This window comes from Pristiophorus japonicus, chromosome 18, assembly GCF_044704955.1.
Source record: "Pristiophorus japonicus isolate sPriJap1 chromosome 18, sPriJap1.hap1, whole genome shotgun sequence".
NCBI lineage: Eukaryota > Metazoa > Chordata > Chondrichthyes > Pristiophoridae > Pristiophorus > Pristiophorus japonicus.
In genome coordinates, this window is record NC_091994.1 from 38,158,949 (window position 1) to 38,180,369 (window position 21,421).

Consider the following 21,421-nt stretch of genomic DNA (forward strand, 5'->3'; position numbering starts at 1 on the left):
AATTTCTAACAATGGCAGGAGCATTGATCATACCATTGAAGGTTTTTTTTCTGTTTTGTAGTGATAAGAAGTGCATAGTGTTTAGAACAATCGGCTCCAATTATATTCTGCTATCAAAACCATAGCATTATTAGTAGTTAGGATCTTAGGATCCTAGCGTCTCCGTTATAAAGCTAATAAACGGCAAAAGAGTTGTTGGAGGAGTGGTGGGGCCGAATACAGACCGAAATGGAGATCTATTTGTGAAGACAGAAGACATGGCTGAGGTACCAAATTGGTGTTTACCAAGGAAGAGTACTTTACCAATGCAATGGTAAACCAGGAGGTTGCCGGGATACTGGCTGAGATTAAAAATAGACAGAGGGGTACCAGGAAGGCTGTTGGTACTTAAGTCACCTGGTTCAGTTGGGATGCATTTTAGGTTGCTGAGGGAAGTAAGGGTAGAAATTGCAGAGGGGCTGGCCACAATGTTCTAATTCTCCCTAGATACAGGGGTGGTGCAATAGGACTGGAGGAATGAAAATGTTACATCTTGTTCAAAAAAGAGAAGGATAAACCTGGCAGTTACAGACCAGTCAGTTTAACATTGTTGGTGGAGAAGCTTTTAGAAACAATAATCCGGCAGCAAATCATCAGCCATTTGGATAAGAATGGACTAATAAAGCACAGATTTGTTAAAGGAAAATTATGTTTGACTAACTTGATTAAGTAACAAAAAGGGTGGATGAGGGCAATGCAGTTGATGATGTGTATATGGACTTTCAAACGGTGTTTGATAAAGTATCACGTATTCGGCTTGCTGGCAAAATTGAAGCCCATGCGATATAAGGGGCAGTAGTGGCATGAATACAATATTGGCTAAGGGATAGAAAACAGAGTTGCGGTGAATCGCTGTTTTCTCGGACCGGAGAGAGAGATACAGTGGAGTTCCCCAAAGTTCAGTACCAGGGCCACTGCTATTTTTGATATACATTAATGACTTGGACTTGGGCGTATCGGGCACCATTTTGAAATCTGCAGATGACACAAAACTTGGAAGTGTAGTAAACACTGAGGAAGATAGTCATAGACTTCAAGAGGACTTGAATAGGCTGGTGGAATGGGCAGACACATGACAGATGAAATTCAACGCAGAAAAGTGTAAGGTGATACATTTTGGTAGGAAGGAGGAGGAGAATACAGTACATGCTAAATGGTACAATTTTGCAGGCGGTGCAAGGAGAGAGAGAGAGAGAGCTTGGGGATATTTGTGCACAAATGTTTGGAGGTGGCAGGACAGATTAACAAAGCAGTTAATAAAGCATAGGGAAACATGGACTTTATACATAGAGGCATAGAGTACAAAAGCCAGGAAATTATGCTAACCCTATATAAAACACTAGTTCGACTGCAGCTGAATATTATGTCCAATTCTGGGCACCACACTTTGGGAAGAATGTGAAGGCTTTGGTGCGGGCACAGAAGAGATTTACTAGAATGGTTCCAGGGATGAGGGATTACTGTTATGCGGATAGGCTGGAGAAGGCTAAGAGGAGATTTGATAGAGGTGTATAAAATCATGAGCTTAGATAGAATAAATAAAGAGAAACTGGTCCCAATGGCTGAAGGGTCGATACCAGTAATAACAGATTTAAGGTGATTGGCAAAAGAACCAGAGGCGACATGAGAAAAATCTTTCTTACACAACAAATAGTTAGGATTTGGAATGCACTGCGTGATAGGGTGGTGGATACAGATTCAGTAGTAGCCTTCAAAAGAGAATTGGATAAATACTTGGAGAAAAATTTGCAGGGATGTAGGGAAAGAGTGGAGGAGTGGGACTAACTGGATTGCTCTTTGAAAAAGCCAGTGCAGACTCGATGGGCCAAGTTGCCTCCTATGCTGTACTATTGTATGATTCTGAACAGTAGTGCTCTAATTTGTTGGACAAATTTCTTTGTGCTTTGATCCCACCATATCCCCCCCTTCTCTCTGAAGGTACAGCCTCCTGCAGGGGTATGTGCCTGCGGACGCTGGCAACTCTCCAGCACCTTGGCCAAGTGGGTGAATGGAGGCAGGGTGGTTTTCTTTCATTAAGGATGAGGAACAACATCTGGCCTATATATCCCCATCCCCATCGACCAACCCTCATTCCAATATTGCCATGGGGGCTGCCCTGATAAGTCAGCAGATGTCCATACGTATGATCCTGCAGGCTAGCAATCCTGTATAGCAACCATTGCTGATATTCCTCACCACAGCCTATAGCCCAAGATTTGAGTCGACTACCCAGCAGTGTTTAGGTAAGGCAGTACAGAAATAGATCAAACCTAGTTCCTTCTGGTCTGTATGATTTCAGTGCTACACTGGGTGATTCATTTTGAGCCATCAGGTGGCTTTTAACATTCTTGCAATGTATTTGTGGAAGTGTCCATCACAGAAACCGGTCATTCAGCTCATCAAGTCTGTTGGTGTTTTTCTCCATATGAGCCATCTAGTCTTTCCACTCTCCTGTCTGCTTCCCATAATCTTTAGAGAATTTATGGACTCTGCTTCATCAGTGGCCTGTGGCAGAGAATTACACATTCTAACTATTTTCTGTTTAAAGACTTTTTTTTCTAAACTTCTTTAATTCTGTTTGTGATTATCTTAAATTTGTGTCCCATCATTATCATCTTTCTGACCAGTGGACACAATCTATCACTATTTATTTGATCATAATCTTATCACGTCACCCCCTCAATTTTCTCAGCTTTGGTGGAAAAAAAAACTAATTTCCCATGTCTCTCTTCATAAATGTAACCATTCAATGCTGGCACCTCTTAGTGAATCAATGTAGCACACCCTCCATTGATTTTGTAACTTTATGATGGGGGCTCAAAACTGTAAGCACTACTCCAATTGCAGTCTATGAGCGTGGCTTAGTTGTAGCATTCTTGCCTCTTGGGTTAGAAGGTCGTGGATTCAAGTTCCACTTCAGGACTTGAGTGCATAATCTAGGCTGCCACGTGATAGACAGGGATATTGCCTTTTGGATGACGCACATTAAATTGAGGACCTGTCTGGCTGTTCAGGTGGATGTAACAGATCTCTTGGCACGATTTGAAGAGCAGGGGGCAACTCCTGGTGTCCTGGCCAACAGTTATCCCTCAACCAGCACCACCAAAAACAGATTAGCTGGCCACACACCTCATTGTTTGTGGGATCTTGCTGTGTTTAAAAAAAAAATTGGCTCCATAGCAACAATGAGTGCACTTCAAAAGTAATTAATTGGCTGTGAAGCACTTTGGGAGATCCCAATGTGATATATAAATTGCAAGTTATTTCTTTAAATTGTGCAGTGGGATTTTTAACATCCACCCAAGCAGGTCAGGCAGATGGGGCATCAGTTTAAAATCTCTGACAAAGCAGCACTCCATCATTGCTGTTTGTGGGCCCTTGTTGTGTACAAATTGGCGAGCTGGATTTATATCCATAACAGTAATTCATTGGCTGTGAAGCACTTTGGGATGTTCTGAGGATGTGCAAGGCACCATATAAATGCAAGTTCTTTTTCTTTTTCGTATCTTTTTCTTTCACCGAGGTCTTGTACAAATCCAATATTTCTTGCTTTTATATTGTATGTCTTTATTTGAATAGTAAATTGTAAACACTGCATTATTTATAAATAATTCAAGTATCCAAATTATATAGTACTAAGGCTACTTCAGAAAAGAAACCTGCAAAACGAAAAGAGTTTTAAGCAGCGTGTTGTAGTCTAGCTGTTGTTATTTTAAGTGAAGTAATAAGGATGTGGGGAGAACATTGGGTGGAACAACCAACATTAGATGTTCAGGGCTGAGTAAGTGGCTTGTTTTTGGTGTTTTTTCTTGGACTGGGTGGGGAGTAAAAGAGATGGAAATTTGGAATGTGCAGGCTATTTATACGTTGAAATACATTCTTGATACTGAACAAAGATTTGGTATACTACATGTTTGTAGTTTAAAATCTTTCCCCTCCCTTTGGTTTATTTTCCTGGCACAAATTAATGTGGTTGCATTGGCCTGTGAGTTAATACAGTGTCATTGCAATGACTAGCTGATGAATAGCTGATTTGTAGTGACCAGGTTTGGGGCAATTTTTTCTTTCAACCCACCAATATAAATTATTGACAGAGTGGGGAGGGTACTCGCTTCATAAAACCTGCTGGAGAATTCTGGCCATTGGTTGTTGGAGGAATTTACTTGGTGAGGGTAGTGGTAACATGCAGGCAGGACTGAAAGAAGTCTAGGCCTTCGGAGTGCTGGTTGTGTATGCAGAGCATCCAGCTGGTAGTGTCGCTTGTCTTCCCTCTTTGTGACGCGGAATGAGCTGTGCAGAGGAGACATCATCATACTTCAACTTAAAAATCTTTTTTTTTTTAGGAAGTGACTAATTTTCCTGAACCCTTTTTAAATATAGAATGGGGGTAATTTAAATAATAAATACTCCCTTAGACTTTCCTTCTACTTTAACCCACTATTTCCTGACATTCCTTCTGCAAACCTCTGGTGTGGGATATATCTGGGGGTGGAGTTGCGCAGGCAGCGGAAGGAACATGTGGTAAATCAGTGCCACTCCCCCCTTCCTCCGACAAATATCTGTTCCACCTGTGACAGGGTCTGTGGCTCTCGTGTTGGACTGTTCACTTTAGGAGTGGAAGCAAGTCTTCTTTGATTTCGAGGGACTGCCTATGATGATGATGATGATGATGCATCAAATCTATAGAAATGATTGTTTACAATTCTAGGAAGTTCCTTTTGCAGTTGCTTATCTTTTTCATTTCTTGTTTGTAATCTTTTTAAGAGCCAAATTGTGATGGATGTCGAATGTGTTTGTTTTTGGTGATTGCTAATTTTTGTCAAATCTATGAGATGTAATATCAGTAATTTAGGGTCTGATGTTTTGTAAAACTTTAAATCTGGATAAGGAACATTCTCTACGTTTATGTTCCCTACTGCATCTTCCAGCACACGACTCTGACCTCCTGTGGATCCTCCATCCCTCCCTCTGCTCCATCTTTTGAGGTAGAAGCTTCAGCTACCTCAACCCTATTCTTTGGAGCTCTCTTCCCAACGACTGTGCCTCTCTAACTCCCTCCCCACTTTACAGAGCATTCTAAAATATATCTCTTGATTTTGGCCAGCTCCCAAGTCTCTTGAAAAGGCTTAGAACTTGCTCCTGCTCGCTTTTGTGAAGCATTTAAATATATTTTATTTAATGCTAAAGGCCCAATATAAATGCAAGTTATTGTACTTTTAAAAAGCAAAATCAGAGTTTTAAAACTAAATTCAGATGTTTTGATTTGTAGCTGTAACACTTTTTTTCTATGATATTTTCTTCTGACCAGACAGATTTCATTTGACCTATTTTGCAATAATGTACACAGGAACTGCACTGAAAGGATTCATAGAAACATAGAAAATAGGTGCAGGAGTAGGCCATTCGGCCCTTCTAGCCTGCACCGCCATTCAATGAGTTCATGGCTGAACATTCAACTTCAGTACCCCATTCCTGCTTTCTCGCCATACCCCTTGATTCCCCCTAGTAGTAAGGACCTCATCTAACTCCTTTTTGAATATATTTAGTGAATTGGCCTCAACAACTTTCTGTGGTAGAGAATTCCACAGGTTCACCACTCTCTGGGTGAAGAAGTTCCTCCGCATCTCGGTCCTAAATGGCTTACCCCTTATCCTTAGACTGTGACCTCTGGTTCTGGACTTCCCCAACATTGGGAACATTCTTCCTGCATCTAACCTGTCTAACCCCGTCAGAATTTTAAATGTTTCTATGAGGTCCCCTCTCATTCTTCTGAACTCCAGTGAATACAAGCCCAGTTGATCCAGTCTTTCTTGATAGGTCAGTCCCGCCATCCCGGGAATCAGTCTGGTGAACCTTCGCTGCACTCCCTCAATAGCAAGAATGTCCTTCCTCAGGTTAGGAGACCAAAACTGTACACAATACTCCAGGTGTGGCCTCACCAATGCCCTGTACAACTGTAGCAACACCTCCCTGCCCCTGTACTCAAATCCCCTTGCTATGAAGGCCAACATGCCATTTGCTTTCTTAACCGCCTGCTGCACCTGCATGCCAACCTTCAATGACTGATGTACCATGACACCCAGGTCTCTTTGCACCTCCCCTTTTCCTAATCTGTCACCATTCAGATAATAGTCTGTCTCTCTGTTTTTACCACCAAAGCGGATAACCTCACATTTATCCACATTATACTTCATCTGCCATGCATTTGCCCACTCACCTAACCTATCCAAGTCGCTCTGCAGCCTCACAGCATCCTCCTCGCAGCTCACACTGCCACCCAACTTAGTGTCATCCGCAAATTTGGAAATACTACATTTAATCCCCTCATCTAAATCATTAATGTACAGTGTAAACAACTGGGGCCCCAGCACAGAACCTTGCGGTACCCCACTAATCACTGCCTGCCATTCATTCAATTCCTTTCAATACACAGTCCTTACAGATCAAAAACTCTCCTGAACAAATCATTTTGTAGAATCATAGAACATCTATGTAGACAATGTATTGACATTTTTATACAGTAATCCCTGTTGTATTTACTACTTATTTACGTAATATAAAAATATTGATCCATTTGAGATAGTCCAATACTGTGAATTTCCATCATTATGCCCTCACATTTAATAGCTCTGTTCCAAAATGACCTCTCTCTCAACTTCGAATATCCTAAAAATTCCATCAAGAAATTGGTATGTTTCCTCTCCTCATCCCATCCTGACAAATTATCTTTTGCTTCGTGTACCCTTCGCTCCCTTGTACAGTGGTCCTGCAATGTTTGCTTTTGGGTCTTTTTAAGTCAAGATGTTTGTTGGCTTCTGTGCTTCAGACGGCTCATGTTGGTGAACTCTCGCTCCCCATGTCCTATATTTGCAGTCTTACTGCTATCCAGCTAAGTTTCATTGCGTGACCTGGATAATTAAATTATTTTACACCTGTATAAGTTGCCATATCTTGTGTTACATGCAAATATTAATGTATCAGAGTAATTCAGTCCTATTGATCAAGCAGTGTATTGTTCCTAGTACCAAAAATCTCCACAGTATTAGTGTAAAGGGTAGAACTGTAGCGGTGAGTTTTTAAATACAGCTTTATAGAAGTATAGTTTTGGTTTGTACTTTTGAAGGAGGTAAATGGTTTGAGTTGTAAACAGCGGGCTACAGAGCGACTGCCAGTTGTACCGAATGTTTGAGTTAATCCATGAACTATGTGGTAATACTTTTTTTGTAAATCCTCTGCTACAACATCAAAGTTGAAAAGGACCTTTCAGACCTGGAACTTGACACAGTCTCTTACTTTGGAGAATCCAGCATTGTATTCACTGGAGTTCACTTGTATTCACTGGAGTTCAAAAGAATGAGAGGGGTCCTCATAGAAACGTTTAAAATTCTGACGGGGTTAGACAGATTAGATGCAGGAAGAATGTTCCCAATGTTGGGGAAGTCCAGAACCAGGGGACACAGTCTAAGGATAAGGGGTAAACCATTTAGGACCGAGATGAGGAGAAACTTCTTCACCCAGAGAGTGGTGAACCTGTGGAATTCTCTACCACAGTAAGTTGTTGAGGCCAATTCACTAAATATATTCAAAAAGGACTTAGATGAAGTCCTTACTACTAGGGGGATCAAGGGGTATGGCGAGAAAGCAGGAATGGGGTACTGAAGTTGCATGTTCAGCCATGAACTCATTGAATGGCGGTGCAGGCTAGAAGGGCTGAATGGCCTACTCCTGCACCTATTTTCTATGTTTCTATGTTTCTATGTTCTATGTTTCTTTTTCTTTGTCACACTTTGTTTTAATTTTCTGTGCAGTTTGATTGAGGAAAGCAACCAGGTTCTCTGTGGTAACTAACAGCACCCTTGCAGTAAGACACAATAAACAACAGTCTAGGTTCACTTACACTTTTTTGTCGTTTCTCCCATTCCAACTCTTCTTTCCATTTTGAAGAGAGACAGAATAGCGGAAATGTAGTTGGTCAAACATAGGGAAGTACCCGAGATGTAAGAAAGAAAGACTTGGATTTATATAGTGCCTTTCATGACTACCAGACGTCTCAAAGCGCTTTACAGCCAATGAAGTACTTTTGGAGTTTAGTCATTGTTGTAATGTGGGAAACGCGGCAGCCAATTTGCGCACAAGCAAGCTCCCACAAACAGCAATGTGATAATGACCAGATAATCAGTTTTAGTGATGTTGATTGAGGGATAAATATCGGTCAGGACACTGGGGATAACTCCCCGGCTTCTCTTCGAAATAGTGTCATGGGATCTTTTACGTCCACTTGAGAGAGCAGATGGGAGCCTTGTTTTAACATCTCATCCGAAAGACGGCACCTTTGACAGTGCAGCGCTCCCTCAGCACTGAAAGAAGTCTAGGCCTTGCTTTTTCTTGCTGGACTGCTGGATCTCAGCCCTCTGAAATCCCAATGTTGGATGGGCCATGGTTGAATGCCCAGAAATGTCTGGAGCAGAAAGTCTGCTGAGGGCCAGAGGTGAAGAGTATGTGTTCTCCGGGCATTGGTATATATTATATTTTGATAAAGGAAGCATTTTGCTTGCCGTGAGTGCTATTCCCATTACCAGTTTCTATTGTACTATAATCAAAAAAATCCGTACTAAACAAAAAGCAAAAAACTGCAGATGCTGGAAACCTGAACCAACAAAAGAAAATGCTGGAAGCACTCGGCAGGTCAGGCGGCATCTGTGGAAAGAACAGAGGAGTTGACATTTTGGGTGCGGACCCTTTGTTGGAGCTGACATCCTGGAAGAGAAGTGGCAGTGAATTAGACAAATCACCCATAGTTTGCTGTAGCAGGGCAACGAACGGCATCCACTGTTAGTTAGACTTACCTGTTTAATCTCAACGATATTTTGCGCTGGAAGTTGCTGGAGCTGATGATGACTCTGAGGGAATCCGGGCATGTGGGATCGAAGTGAACAGGGCAAGCAACTGTGTATTTCCTTATCCAATCAGATTGAAGGATTGTGAAGTAAGCAGCGCAAAAACGGAGACTCAAGTGTAGCGTGGGTAAATTCTGTGCCGAAAGGTACAGAGAGAAATAAAGAATGGAAAAGAAAGATTGGATTAATAGAGAGTAAAAGAGACAAAGGAAAAATTTTAAAATATTTTCTTGGTTTTTTTTTTAAACATAAAATTTAACAGCAATTAATTCCTGATGAAATGAGACTCCACATTTGTAATAGTTAATTTTTAGTGCCAGAGAGGTACATTGGAAATAATTAACACTTAGCGCATCATTAGAAGAATCTCTGACAGCTAATCCTTCATTAAATATGGGCGGAACTCAAATGGCTCCCTTGTCACTTTAGACCAGCTGTAATTTTCCGTGGCGGGTTTTGTTCGCATCTACCGTGCATGTACAGCAGGTTCACGCTGTTCAAAGGTGAATCAAGCAGCGAGATGCTATTTTCCTGAAGCTGACGGCAGAGTAGCACAACTACGACAGCAAGTTTTGAATTTCCACGTTTAACGTGGATCTACCCTTGCCTGAAGTTGCTGTGGCATTTATGCATAAATAACGCAAGAACGATTAGCCTCGCCGTTGTATTGACAGCAAATTATGGATCATTATAAACAGTAAGGAAGCTTTGTTCCAGGTATGTTTTGGTCTGAAACCTCCGCTTTCGTCTTGCTGACCAAAAAGTGGCTGCAGTTGAACAGAGTAGTGGGAATAATGTAGGCTTTTGGCATTATGTCGGAAATGGTTATGAATGGACTTATGGCAATGGTCATGGAGACAACAACCCTGGAATTACTGAATAATATTTGTTCCGATGAGGATCGGGGCACTTTGGACTATTTAATAATACAACATTTTGTATTATTTGACGATTACAAATATAAGCGTAGAACTAATTGGTATAAATTTTGTGTCTAGGGGTTTATCTCCCATGACGTTGTACAAGGACCGTCAAGTCCAAGTGCAGTATTCACGTGAAGCGGAGTTAGAGGTGTGGGGGAATGGAAGAGGTAATGGATGGGGAGAGAGGAGGGAGAAGGAAAGAGGTGGCAGTTTGGAGAGATAGAGATAGAGAGTGGGAAGCAGGAGAAAGGCAGAAGGGGCAGTAGAGAGGAGGATGCGTTAGGGGATGCAGAGGGAACGAGTAGAGCGTAAGGACATTAGGGAGAGGAGGTGGAAGGGGTGTGGTCAGGAAAGGGAGAGAGTGGGGGATGTTTGGATAAATGATGGGGTTAAATAATTTTTGAAGGCCCATCTTGACGCTGTGTGGAGGAGGGGACTGTGGGCTTGGGACAATTTATTTGCTCAGTTGGGGGCTGGGTGCCGAAGGCCAAGGATGATTTTTCTCCTCGGTGGGGGGGAGGTGCACCATTGACATTTCAGTGGAGTTAAGAGTGGGCCTGGGCCAATTTCCCTGCTCCATTTCGAGGGGATAAGGCTCAAAATACTGCTCGGGTGGGATGCCGGTGGTGGGGGGCGGGAGCGCAGCCGGGACAGGCAGGGGTGCGTGCAAGGCCGAAATGCTGCTTGGGAGGTTGTTTTGAATAAACAGGCTAAATATCAATGAAAGGCATCTAGAGGACGAAATCTGTGGAAAGAGGTGGGCTTGTGCGCGGACGGACAAAATCCATTGTGGTTGGTTGTTAGGCAAGGCTGAGAAATTGGGTGGCTACTGAATGAGTATGCAAGCAGCGGGCTGGCATCTGCTGAGTGGAAGGGCAGTGAATTGGGTTGCCAGTGAGGGTGGGTCATCTCGTTTTGGATGCAGAACACAGCAACAAGGTGAGCTAGTGGGAGAGGACAGTCGAGAGATTGTGGGACCGGTGGGGTTATGGCTTAGGCAGGTTATTTGGGATGTGCTTTTCTGAAAGTAGGCTGAGGATAATAGTCAGCCAACATGATGAAAGGAAGTCTGGGAGAGCTGTAGTGGGACAATTTTTTCAATACTTTTAAAATATATTAGCTTACCTTTCTTTACTTATCTATACCAAACATGGCTGCTGGCTCCCACAATAGAGCCTCTAATTTAGGTTACAGAGAAGTACATAGAATGCACAGAAACAGGCTGTTTCACAATGTTGCTCAGTAGCCTGAACTCAGTTCCTGCAGACTGTATTTTTTATAACCAATGTATTAATTTTCAAGATACTACTTAACAGTATTTTTTTACCAGCTAACATTATGGCCCCAAGTTTCCACATGATTTGCTCCTGATTTTTAGGAGCAACTGGTGGAGAACGGAGTATCTTAGAAATCGCAATTCTCCACATTTAAGTTTTCTGCAGTTCTAGTCATGTAGAACAGTTTCAGTTTTGAACAGAATTTTTTTTCAAAAGGGGGCGTGTCCGGCCACTGACGCCTGATTTGAAAGTTTCCACAGTGAAAACGTACTCCAAACTAACTTAGAATGGAGCAAGTGAAGATTTTTATAGGCCTGAAAAAACCTTGTCGACACATTAAAAAATCAGGCGCAGGTTACAAATTAGGCGTCCGGAACGAGGTGGGGGGAGGGAAGTCATTACATTCTACAATAAATCCTTAGTTATACTTATACAAATATTATACAAATAATTCCAACCTGAATAAAAATTTATAAGCAAAGAAAAGATTAAATAAACCATGTTCCTACCTGTGTGAAAGTGCTTCAGGCAGGGAGAAGGCTGCAGGAAGCCTCACAAGTTGAGGCAGCCGTTCCCGACGGCAGGGGGGCGGGAGGCAGTGAGGAGGCAGCCGTTCCCGACGGCGGGGGAGGGGGGGGGGGGCAGGAGGCAGTGAGGGCCCAAACGTCGGCAGCAGCCGTTCCCGACGGCAGCGGGGGGGAGGCAGTGAGGGCCCGACCGACGGCAGCGGGGGGGAGGCAGTGAGAAGGCTGCAGAAAGCCTCAGAAGTTGAGGCAGCCATTCCCAACGGCAGGGGGGGGGGGGAGGTCCCCCGGTCGAGCCCGTCGGGAAACGGCTGCCTCAACTTCTGAGGCTTCCTGCAGCCTTCTCACTGCTGCAAGAAGCCTCAGTGCTGATCATGGAAGGGCAATGTGGTTTTATTAAAAAAATTTTAAAAAATTAAACAGCGACATAGAACTACAAAAATGGCCGAGTGCCAATGTTTCCTTCACACTGCGCGTGCGCGAATGCTCCAACGCGCACGCGCAGGGTTGCCGGCATGAAAAAAACTCATTTAAATGGTACCCGCCCCCTCCTACTTACAAAATTGGCGCGAGTGGTAGGCCCCGCCCCCTGGGCGCCCCGCCAAGCTGACATCGAGCTGCAAAGCGCTCAAGAATAGCGTGTTTTTTTTCAGGCGCCGTTTTTGGCGCGAAAAACGGGCGCCCAGCTCGGAGGGGCGCCTGTTTTGCCGCGTATGGAAACTTGGGGCCTATATGTACAACATTGACAAACCCTATCACAGCACCACCTGCAATGTATAGCTGGTACTACATCTAATTTTTGACACTGCTTTAAATGCGTTTTGCCATAGATGGAGCCTAACGGAGGAGTTTTCAGTGCGTTTTGAAATGGAATGTTGCGACCCACTCAGTGAGTTTAATATATAATAGATACATTAAAATGCGCGTTCAGCAAATTTTCCTAGTACAGTATTGAAATTTATCAAACATTCTGAGCAAAAGCTCCATGATCTTGGAGAAACCCTGGTCTAATTGTGATTTGCCTGGTTTAAAACTTTCAGTACTTCACCGAAGAACTGGCAGATTGAAAATATTTTGGGTAACACCTCCAAATCAAAAACTGCAGTTATCTGTAGTTCTCTGTTGTGCCCCTGTGTAGTTGGGTACTTTGCAGTCAGAACACTGCTGTTTATGTCTTGCCTCGTGACAGATAAGCCGGTTTTACGTGGTACAAGAAGAGGTTTATTTTTGCTGAGAGCTGCTTAGAAATAGGGCAGTGATGTTCTGTGCAGGTCAATTCATAGCAAATCGGTTACACAATCTGCTGACATTTCAAGCGGAGAAGGAATCAATTCTGCCAGTTTCTGTGCTTGTGGAAATGATGTACAGTATTTAACAATTATCTGGGCTGCAGCTTTCAGAAAATACAACTGGAGCAAACTAAGGCTGTAGTTCCTTGCCCTGCTATCAATATTGATGCTAATTAAGTTTTGGAGCTTGATTCAATTGACGTCAATCCTGTGGCTAATCTTAAGTTTGTGTTCGACTTCATATGTCCTTTTGAATTTAATATAATGTAACTTTGTAATTCTTAAAGCAGATTAGCGTAAAGGCAGTCGGGAATCAAATGCTACCCAAATTCAGCTTGTCATTTCCAAAATGCTGAATTAACACATTCAGGGGAAAAAGTCTGTTAATGATTCAGTTCTTCAGATTGATGCAAAATGCCTCCACTGTCCCTCTCAGCTAGTTTCTTATATAATTTCAATACCCAATTTTTTTTTCCTCTGCAAGTTTCTTTTCTCTTGAAAGTTGTAGACTCCTCATTGAGGTAAAGATCCACGGAAGCCCATGCTGTCAAGTACTTTGCCCAAGTGATCATTATTCATGCATGAACTTCGACATTGAGAAAAGGGTGAATGAGAGGGGGCAGTAGAGAGGAGGATGGCTTGGGACAGGGAGGGCAGAGGGAGCTAGTAAGGGGTAAGGACATTGGGAGAGGAGGTGAATGGGGTGGGGTCAGGAGAGGGAGGAGGGGTGGAGGATGTTGGGGTGATAAATGATGGGGCTAAATAGTTTCTGAGGACCCTTTTTGATGCTTTGTGGAGGAGATGGCAGTGGGCTTGGGACAGTTTATTTGCTCAGTTGGGTGGGGAGGAGGGGTGGAAGACCCAGGATGATTTTCTCCTCAGTTGGGGGCAAGATGCACCATTGAATACATTTTCCTTGGTTTCAGTAAAGTTAAAAGTGGATCCGGGCCAATTTCCCTGTTCAGTGTAGAGGGGCAAGGCTTGAAATACTACTTGGTGGGGGGTGGGGGTGGGGGGGGCGGGCGGTTGCAATAGGCCAGGAGTATTGCTTAGTTTGGTGGGGGACGGGGGTATTTTCAAGGCTGAAATACTGCTTGGGGAGTTGGTTTTGAGCAAAGAGGCTGCATGTTGCCGAAAAACGTCTGGAGGACGAAGACTGGAAAGTGGTGGGCTTATGCCGCGGACTGATCAAGTCTAATGTGGTTCATTGTTGGACAAGGCCGAGAGGTTGCAAGGCTTCTGACTGGGCTTGCAAACAGCGGGCTGGCATCTGCTGAGTGGACGGGCAGTGGATTGTGTTGCCAGTGAGGGTGGGCCATCTCTTTTTAGGGGTAGAACACTGGGGCAACAAGGTAGGCGAGTACTTTGGCTGATTGTTTGTTCATGAGGGCCATCTCAGACAATCCATTCTCATTGAAGTCCACATATATTCACTTTCCACAGGAGTTATTGATTAGGAATTGGTGCTTTGGCTGACTTTCGACTTCCCAATATGAGGGATTGTTGAGGACACTTGTTGTGCCCCTACTGCTGGCCCAGCTATCTTGGGACTGACCTGAGACTGAACTTGGGACCTGCTTGGTTTCTATTGCTGAAATATTCGAGGATAAATCCGCTGAGCTTTTTTTTGTTGTATATTATGTTGTGTTTCATCTAAATAACACCATAAATTAAGGTATAAAGAAAAAAAGAAAGACATACATTTATTTAACGCTTTTCATGAGCACCAGCTGTCTCAAAGTGCTTTACAGCCAATGAAGTACTTTTTGAAGTGTAGTCACTGTTGTAAAGTGGGAAACGCGGCAGCCAATGTGCGCACCGCAAGCTCCCACAAACAGCAGTGTGACAATGACCAGATAATCGTTTTTTGTTACGCTGATTGAGGGATGAATATTGGCCAGGACACCAGGGATAAGTCTCCTGATCCTCTTCAAAATAATGTCATGGGATCTTTTATGTCCACCTGAGAGAGCAGATGTTTAACATCTCATCCAAAAGATGGCACCTCTGACAGTGAAGCACTCCCTCAGCACTGTACTGGAGTGTTAGCCTAGATTTATCAAGTCCCTGGAGTAGGGCTTGAACCCACAACCTTCTGACTCTGAGGCGAGAGTGCTACCCACTGAGCCACAGCTTACACTTAAGCATTGGAGATGGAGCTACAACATTATTGGTTGAAGAATGAATGGCATTACACCACTTGTAATTGATGAGGACAAATGCTTGTGAATATTCAGCTAATTAATATTAAGAAGGTGGCCATCTCAACAGATATGTAGATAGGCTCTTTAAATGATCCAACATGCCTAGTCACATGCAATGCTTGATCTGCATCTAGGGGGCTTACAGTGCTTAACTTGATGGTAATCTCAGAAATCAGCGTATCAACAAAAGAAACCCTGCAGAACAAAGATGAACAATCTGTCACCAGAAACTTTCCAAACTTACAATAATAGAATGTTAGCTTGGCTTTATTGAAGCCAAAGGGAAAAAAATGGTTGGTAAACTTCATGTTTTGCAAAACATTAAAAAAAAAGAAATTGGATAATGTAAAAGGTAGAAAGTGTGTGTTTATAAATCGGTAAACATAGAAACATAGAAAATAGATGCTGGAATAGGCCATTCGGCCCTTCTAGCCTGCACCGCCATTCAATGAGTTCATGGCTGAACATGCAACTTCAGTACCCCATTCCTGCTTTCTTGCCATACCCCTTGATCCCCCTAGTAGTAAGGACTACATCTAACTCCTCTTTGAATATATTTAGTGAATTGGCCTCAACAACTTTCTGTGGTAGAGAATTCCACAGGTTCACCACTCTCTAGGTGAAAAAGTTTCTCCTCATCTCGGTCCTAAATGGCTTACCCCGTATCCTTAGACTGTGACCCCTGGTTCTGGACTTCCCCAACATTGGGAACATTCTTCCTGCATTTAACCTGTCTAAACCCGTCAGAATTTTAACGTTTCTGTGAGATCCCCTCATTCTTCTGAACTCCAGTGAATACAAGCCCAGTCGATCCAGTCTTTCTTGATATCTCAGTCCCGCCATCCCGGGAATCAATCTGGTGAACCTTCGCTGCACTCCCTCAATAGCAAGAATGTCCTTCCTCAAGTTAGGAGACCAAAACTGTACACAATACTCCAGGTGTGGTCTCACCAAAGCCCTGTACAACTGTAGTAACACCTCCCTGCCCCTGTACTCAAATCCCCTCGCTATGAAGGCCAATATGCCATTTGCTTTCTTAACCGCCTGCTGTACCTGCATGCCAACCTTCAATGACTGATGTACCATGACACCCAGGTCTCGTTGCACCTCCCCATTTCCTAATCTGTCACCTTTCAGATAATAGTCTGTCTCTCTGTTTTTACCACCAAAGTGGATAACCTCACATTTATCCACATTATACTTCATCTGCCATGCATTTGCCCACTCACCTAACCAAGTCACTCTGCAGCCTCATAGCATCCTCCTCGCATCTCACATTGCCACCAACTTAGTGTCATCCGCAAATTTGGAGATACTACATTTAATCCCCTCGTCTAAATCATTAATGTACAATGTAAACAGCTGGGGCCCCAGCACAGAACCTTGCGGTACCCCACGAGTCACTGCCTGCCATTCTGAAAAGTACCCATTTACTCCTACTCTTTGCTTCCTGTCTGCCAACCTGTTCTCAATCCACGTCAGCACACTACCCCCAATCCCATGTGCTTTAACTTTGCACATTAATCTCTTGTGTGGGACCTTGTCGAAAGCCTTCTGAAAGTCCAAATACACCACATCAACTGGTTCTTCCTTGTCCACTCTACTGGAAACATCCTCAAAAAATTCCAGAAGATTTGTCAAGCATGATTTCCCTTTCACAAATCCATGCTGACTTGGACCTATCATGTCACCTCTTTCCAAATGCGCTGCTATGACATCCTTAATAATTAATTCCATCATTTTACCCACTACCGATGTCAGGCTGACTGGTCTATAATTCCCTGTTTTCTCTCTTCCTCCTTTTTTAAAAAGTGGGGTTACATTGGCTATCCTCCACTCCATAGGAACTGATCCAGAGTCTATGGAATGTTGGAAAATGACCGTCAATGCATCCGCTATTTCCATGGCCACCACCTTAAGTACTCTGGGATGCAGACCATCAGACTCTGGGGATTTATCGGCCTTCAATCCCATCAATTTCCCCAACACAATTTCCCAACTAATAAGGATTTCCCTCAGTTCCTCCTTCTTACTAGACCCTCTGACCCCTTTTATATCCGGAAGGTTGTTTGTGTCCTCCTTAATGAATACCGAAAGTACTTGTTCAATTGGTCTGCCATTTCTTTGTTCCCCGTTATGACTTCCCCTGATTCTGACTTTTGTCTTTACTAACCTTTTTCTCTTTACATATCTATCGAAGCTTTTGCAGTCCATTTTAATGTTCCCTGCAAGCTTCCTCTCGTACTCTATTTTCCCTGCCCTAATCAAACCCTTTGTCCTCCTCTGCTGAGTTCTAAATTTCTCCGTCCCCGGGTTCGCTGCTATTTCTGGCCAATTTGTATGCCACTTCCTTGGCTTTAATACTATCCCTGATTTCCCTTGATAGCCACGGTTGAGCCACCTTCCCTTTTTTATTTTTACGCCAGACAGGGATGTACAATTGTTGTAGTTCATCCATGCGGTCTCTAAATGTCTGCCATTGACCATCACTGTCAACCCCTTAAGTATCATTCGCCAGTCTATCCTAGCCAATTTATGCCTCATACCTTCAAAGTTACCCTTTAAGTTCTAGACCATGGTCTCTGTTTCATTCTCCATCCTAATGTAGAATTCTACCATATTATGGTCACTCTTCCCCAAGGGGCCTCACACAACGAGATTGCTAATTAATCCTCTCCCATTACACAACACCCAGTCTAAGATGGCCTTCCCCCTAGTTGGTTCCTCGACATATTGGTCTAGAAAACCATCCCTTATGCACTCCAGGAAATCCTCCTCCACCGTATTGCTTCCAGTTTGGTTAGCCCAATCTATATGCATATTAAAGTTACCCATGATAACTGCTGCACCTTTATTGCATGCACCCCTAATTTCCTGTTTGATGCCCTCCCCAACATCACCACTACTGTTTGGAGGTCTGTACACAACTCCCACTAACATTTTTTGCCCTTTAGTGTTCTGCAGCTCTACCCATATAGTAATGTTGGCCACACTGCCGAAGTTTCATAGTGAATGCAGACTAAGTGAAATGCATGTTTGCATTTTGCAGGACATACATTCCCAGCAGCTCTGTCTCTGCACTATAGTCCATACAGTAGCTCACTCTGGGGGTTGCCATTGTTTACAGCTCGATTTTTAATGTGGATGGAGCTGCATCTATGCAGGACATGTGTACTTGGGGTCAGCCTGGATTAAAGTCAATCCTATGAAAATTCCTTGGGTGGTCAAATTGACGTAACGGACCAAATGATCTGAGCATTTACTTTTGACTGAAGTTCTGTGGAAAGTAGGTTAAAGTCTTTGAGTGCATTTGGGAATAATACATTGAAGGTAGGAGTATAATGTGTGCATATTGGGTTTTGCTCAGTAAGAATATATGTGTGGTTAATATTAAAATTTTATTTTTCTGTAGAGGCATCTTTTTCTTTCAGCTGATTTCCTGCAAGAATATAATTTGTTTTTCGTGTTCCCCATCCCCATCGTTTTTCAAAACTGAACTCTCTTTTGCTGCCTTTCGGCTGTCCTCGGGCTTTTAACACCCAAATCATTACTGCCTGATTTATCTGACTTTTTGTATTCTTTCCAACCTTAATGGTGTCCTCTGCTATGGGACTTGCATTCATCTAGATTTTCTTTGTTAATATCTGGGACTAAGTTTTGCAGGACGATACTATGCAGAATATGCCTGGTACTGTGCCAAAAGAAGCCAGCCATTGGTGTGTCATAAGAAAACTACTTGTCAGCTGGGGCAGTTCCAGCTGGGCTCACTAGCTGGTATTTATCTAGTGACCCTGCTGGAAAGTACATACGTGACGATTCCAGGAGAGAAATGATGCCCACTTGGGTGAGATACTGGAGAGTGCCTGGCACAGATCAGCCATGATCTTATTGAATGGTGGAGCAGGCTCGAGGGACCAAATGGCCTATTCCTGCTCATATTATGTTATGTAACATAAGCTGTATTTTTAGCAAGTGTCATTATTGCCTTCAAGAGAAAAGGAAAGAAAAATTCACAAAGATGAAAAGCTACTTGTTCATGAACAAAATAATTTTTCCCCACATAATATAATAATGCTGATCCCTGATAATGGGTAATGAGACATGCATGCAAATATCTTGACCATTAAGGTATGGTTCTGACAGGTGATGGATCAAAACATTAGAATCAACCTCTGTGATGTCAAATTCTGCTGACTGCAAACATTCATTGAGAGGAGCTCTTTTGTTAACTGAAGTTTTTTTTTTTAGAAGTATTTTGTTTCCAAAAATTCCTGAATATTCAGTGTTAAATAACACACGAAAATGGAATTGATTTGCTTCCAGATGTCCTGGCTGAGAAGACATGACATAAAAGCCAAATGCCACATTTGAACCAGAATACTGGTGCAGTTCTCGGTGCTTAATCTCATTGCCACTTTGACAATTGAACTCTGTTAAATGGCCTAAGTCGTTGAATAAATCAGTAATTTTAGCCCGATTTGCAATGTGGCAATCACCAATGCAGTAATAAAGAATGAATTTAAAAATGTCTGTAATGTTTGATAATGTGAGGCTTCCCAGATGCAAGGGGAAATGCTTATGTATGTATATGTACCTCCTGTGAAAAGTTGTTGTTCATACTGAGTTAGCTGATCTCGACCCCAAAGCTCAGGGTGATGCTTTGGCCTCTGTTCATCCCGTTAATCCAGGAACACTATCAGCCAGGATTCTCTCTGCTAATTGCTATCCAGTCATGTTCACACATGTACATACATTAGGTGAGGACAGGGTCAGGCTGTACTGTGATAGTTCCTTTTGGCACAATCACCATCTTACACACGTGACAACTGACCCCATGGATGAAGCCTCAGAGGGCTGCCTCTGCCTGTGGAACTGTACTGCAGTATGATGCAGTGCCTTCGGGTGATTAGGGAAATGCTTGTGTGTGTTTATAAATATCTGATACAGATTTTCTTTTAGGTAAGGGTTTCGATCGATATGGAGCAAAGGCATGGAGTTGAGGTACAGATTAGCCATGATCTAACTTAATGGCACAACGGGCTTGAGGGGCTGAATGACCACCTCCTGTTCCTATATTCCTGTGTTAGTCTCAATTCCTGTTGCAACTTCTAAATGTTTTGTCTTTCTCTTCTCTTTTACAGAATCTTCCAGTAAAAAACCATGCTTGGCTGAGGTGAGCAGCATTTACAGCTATTCTACAAATTTCTCACAGACAGAAGTAGTAATGACTGGTACTTTGTACAAGTTTGTAATCAGCATCTTTAATATCTTGTATTCTTTTCAAGATGCCCTCTTCATCTGAAAATATCGATGCACCTACAGGCAAAAAAATTGGGCACAGGGGAGTAGATGCTTCTGGGGAAACTACATACAAAAAGGTACTCAGTCTTAGCATAGTATACAAATTTAATTAAAATTCTTAGCTGTGAACAGGCTTTCCTTGTCAGTTTTGTTCATTTTTATTTTACTTTTGATATCTATCATTGTGCAATGTCACCAGCAAATAGGCAAGAGTTTAATTTGTTTCTAGTGCAAATTCCCAGCTGTGAATTGTAAAGCAATAATTTGTCATCATAAAAAAAAAAACCTAGTTTTATACAAAGTAACCATGTTTAGCTCTTTTCCTGCTTCTCCCAATAGAATGTTTTGAAGATGAACACCCTGTATATCATTAAAACGGAGCAGAGTTAAAAATAAAAACTTTAAATGTCAAATCTGAAACAAAAACAGAAAATGCTGGAAATATGCCAAGTCCATCAGTGTCTGGAAAGAGGAGATAGGTTAATATTTCAAATGGAGTCCCTTTTGTCAGAACCGTGAAGTCTGAGTTCAGACAATGGTTCCCAACCTGAAATGTTAACCTGTATTCTCTATTGGATGCTTAGTTACATGTGTATCCATTTCTTAATATTTTTCTGGTCAGCTTTTTTTCCTTACAGAAATTTACTTGAATAATTTGAACAATGGAAGTTTTTCAAAGGTAAAATAATTAAGTGCTGAGTTTTTCCCTTATGTTAATTGGGCCATCATCTGTCGTGATTGGGTCAAAGAGATTCACTGAGTACAGTTAGTTGCAATGTTGTCAGGAGATTATGGATCAGGAGATTTATACCAAGAACCTTGGCTTTCAGTACAACAAGGTTGATTCGCAAGGTTGTCCTATTTAACCCCGAGATGAGCATCTGACCACATATCCGTTAAGCCCACCTATTTTCACCTCCGTAACATCACCCGACTCAGACCCTGCCTCAGCTCATCTGCTGCTGAA

General features: G+C 42.6%; 1 protein-coding gene across 4 annotated transcripts in view; it reads left to right on the plus strand.

Moving 5' to 3' along the window:
- Nucleotides 1-21,421, plus strand: part of LOC139229207 (phosphatidylinositol 4-phosphate 5-kinase type-1 gamma-like) — a 123,657-nt gene that overhangs the window by 38,579 nt on the left and 63,657 nt on the right. For all 4 annotated transcript variants that reach the window (XM_070860863.1, XM_070860865.1, XM_070860866.1 and 1 more), the window contains exons 2-3: nucleotides 20,295-20,326; nucleotides 20,439-20,531. In XM_070860863.1, the coding sequence (XP_070716964.1) occupies nucleotides 20,295-20,326; nucleotides 20,439-20,531 (125 nt within the window). The remainder of the gene's footprint in view (nucleotides 1-20,294; nucleotides 20,327-20,438; nucleotides 20,532-21,421) is intronic.